This window comes from Coregonus lavaretus (genome assembly GCF_964263955.1).
Source record: "Coregonus lavaretus genome assembly, chromosome: 39".
Taxonomy (NCBI): domain Eukaryota; kingdom Metazoa; phylum Chordata; class Actinopteri; order Salmoniformes; family Salmonidae; genus Coregonus; species Coregonus lavaretus.
Window position 1 is genome coordinate 28,006,797 of NC_140026.1, and position 1,793 is coordinate 28,008,589.

Sequence of the window (1,793 nt, forward strand, 5' to 3'; positions counted from 1 at the left end):
GCCGGCCATTCCCTCCCCTACCCTGGACGACGCTGGGCCAATTGTGCGCCGCCCATGAGTCTCCCGGTCGCGGCGGATCGACTCGAGTCCCGAAACACTATAAAAACCTATGTGGCCCAACTGGCTGTATCAGTATCGTACAGTATTAGTATCACTGTGCCATTCCCCATTGACTAGTAAGAACACATTGCATGCAAAAAGGAAAGTCTCTCCTGTGGGCAGGAAATCACTACCCACAAATTACAAAAAAGCATTAACAGATTACAACTTAATTAAAATGGGTAACCAGGACATTGTTTTTACTAGAAACAGTAGTAAAGTTCACATGCATGCTTCAAGTACTGCATGACATTATTGAATCATATCTAGGAGTTTAAAGTAGGAGGATGGGCATTATTACACACAGTGGCCAGGACATTTGGAATTTCCCCCAATCAAGTGTTGGTCCTGCCTCCCAGTTGTTACTCCTTGTCCAATGGAATGGGATGGAATTCAACTATTTGGCGCCCCATACTGTTAGGAGCAACTCATGCTCTACCAGCAGAGGGAAAATAAGCTTTTTAGGCTTGCTTTCTCTGTTGTCCAAAATGTCCCTATAGATGTGAACTTGGCTGTTGAATAAAGTCCTTTGTTTTACTGTCTACCGCTCCTAATTGATAATCAACCTATCGGACCAACACTTCTGGGCAACTGGCACTAAACAGAAAGTAAAGCTTATTGGTTTCAAAATAAGAGAAAAAGACAGAAAAAAATAGGGTTCATTTCCATATTCAGTAATTTGGGTAGTAAGATAAAGAGGCTAATAATTTAGCATAATGTACAAAAATGTATTACTTGAACTGTTTTAACACATTTTTTTTGTCTATCTTGAAAAGGGGGCTGGTCATTATTCACATGAGTATACACTTTGTCTTGGACTTCTTTTTCTTCTTCTTGCCCTCCTTGCTCATCTTCTCCTTGTGTTTTCGGATTTCCCGCACTAATGTGTAAAACGCATCATCGACACCCTGTCTGGTTTTGGCCGAGGTCTCGATGAAGGGGATGCCGTAGCTGCGCGCCAAGTCCTGAGCCTGTTTGGTGTCCACCGTCCGGGACGGCAGGTCACACTTGTTTCCCACCAGCACCATGGGCACGTCTTCCGAGTCTTTCACCCTCTTGATCTGCTCTCTATAGTGGTGGATGTCCTCGAAGGACTTGGTGTTGTTAATGGCGAAGACACAGAGGAAGCCCTCCCCTGTCCTCATGTACTGGTCCCTCATGGCGCTGTACTCCTCCTGACCTGCAGTGTCCAGGATGTCCAGCAGACACGTCTCCCCGTCAATCACCACCTGCTTCCTGTACGAGTCCTCGATGGTGGGGTCATATTCGTCCACAAAGTGGTTCTGGATGAGCTGGATGGTGAGTGCGCTCTTGCCCACGCCTCCTGCTCCCACCACCACCAGCTTGTATTCGGTCATCGTTCACCTATAGCGTGTGGAGTTCCGCGTCCGAAGTAGCGACCAAATAAGAAGTCAAGCAGATAATCCTCCTTTTTCACACGATCTCTGCATTTCCTACTTTACACTGAAACGGTCACATTTGTGTAAATGTAACTTCTTAAAAAAGCCGACAAAAGTAAGGACATTAATCGATTGAACTTTCCATTTGATACAGCGTTTGGCCTGCTACTCTCGATTCAGATGAGGTTGGCCTGACGCTTATGGTGTATTGTGGGGGAAAGGAGTTGAGTGTGTAAGAGTGTGTGTGTGTATGTATCCCACATCTGTTGCAAGGGGGTAAGGATGTTAGGGAGA

The 1,793-nt window shown here is 45.8% G+C and overlaps 1 protein-coding gene across 1 annotated transcript; it reads right to left on the reverse strand.

The window, feature by feature from the left end:
• Positions 1-688: 688 nt before the first annotated feature.
• LOC311113231 (GTPase KRas) lies at positions 689-1,566 on the reverse strand. The gene has a single exon (XM_084156437.1). It carries the CDS (start codon positions 1,455-1,457, stop codon positions 891-893), a length of 567 nt encoding a protein of 188 aa, XP_084012563.1. The 5' UTR covers positions 1,458-1,566; the 3' UTR covers positions 689-890.
• Between the last annotated feature and the right edge of the window lie 227 nt (positions 1,567-1,793).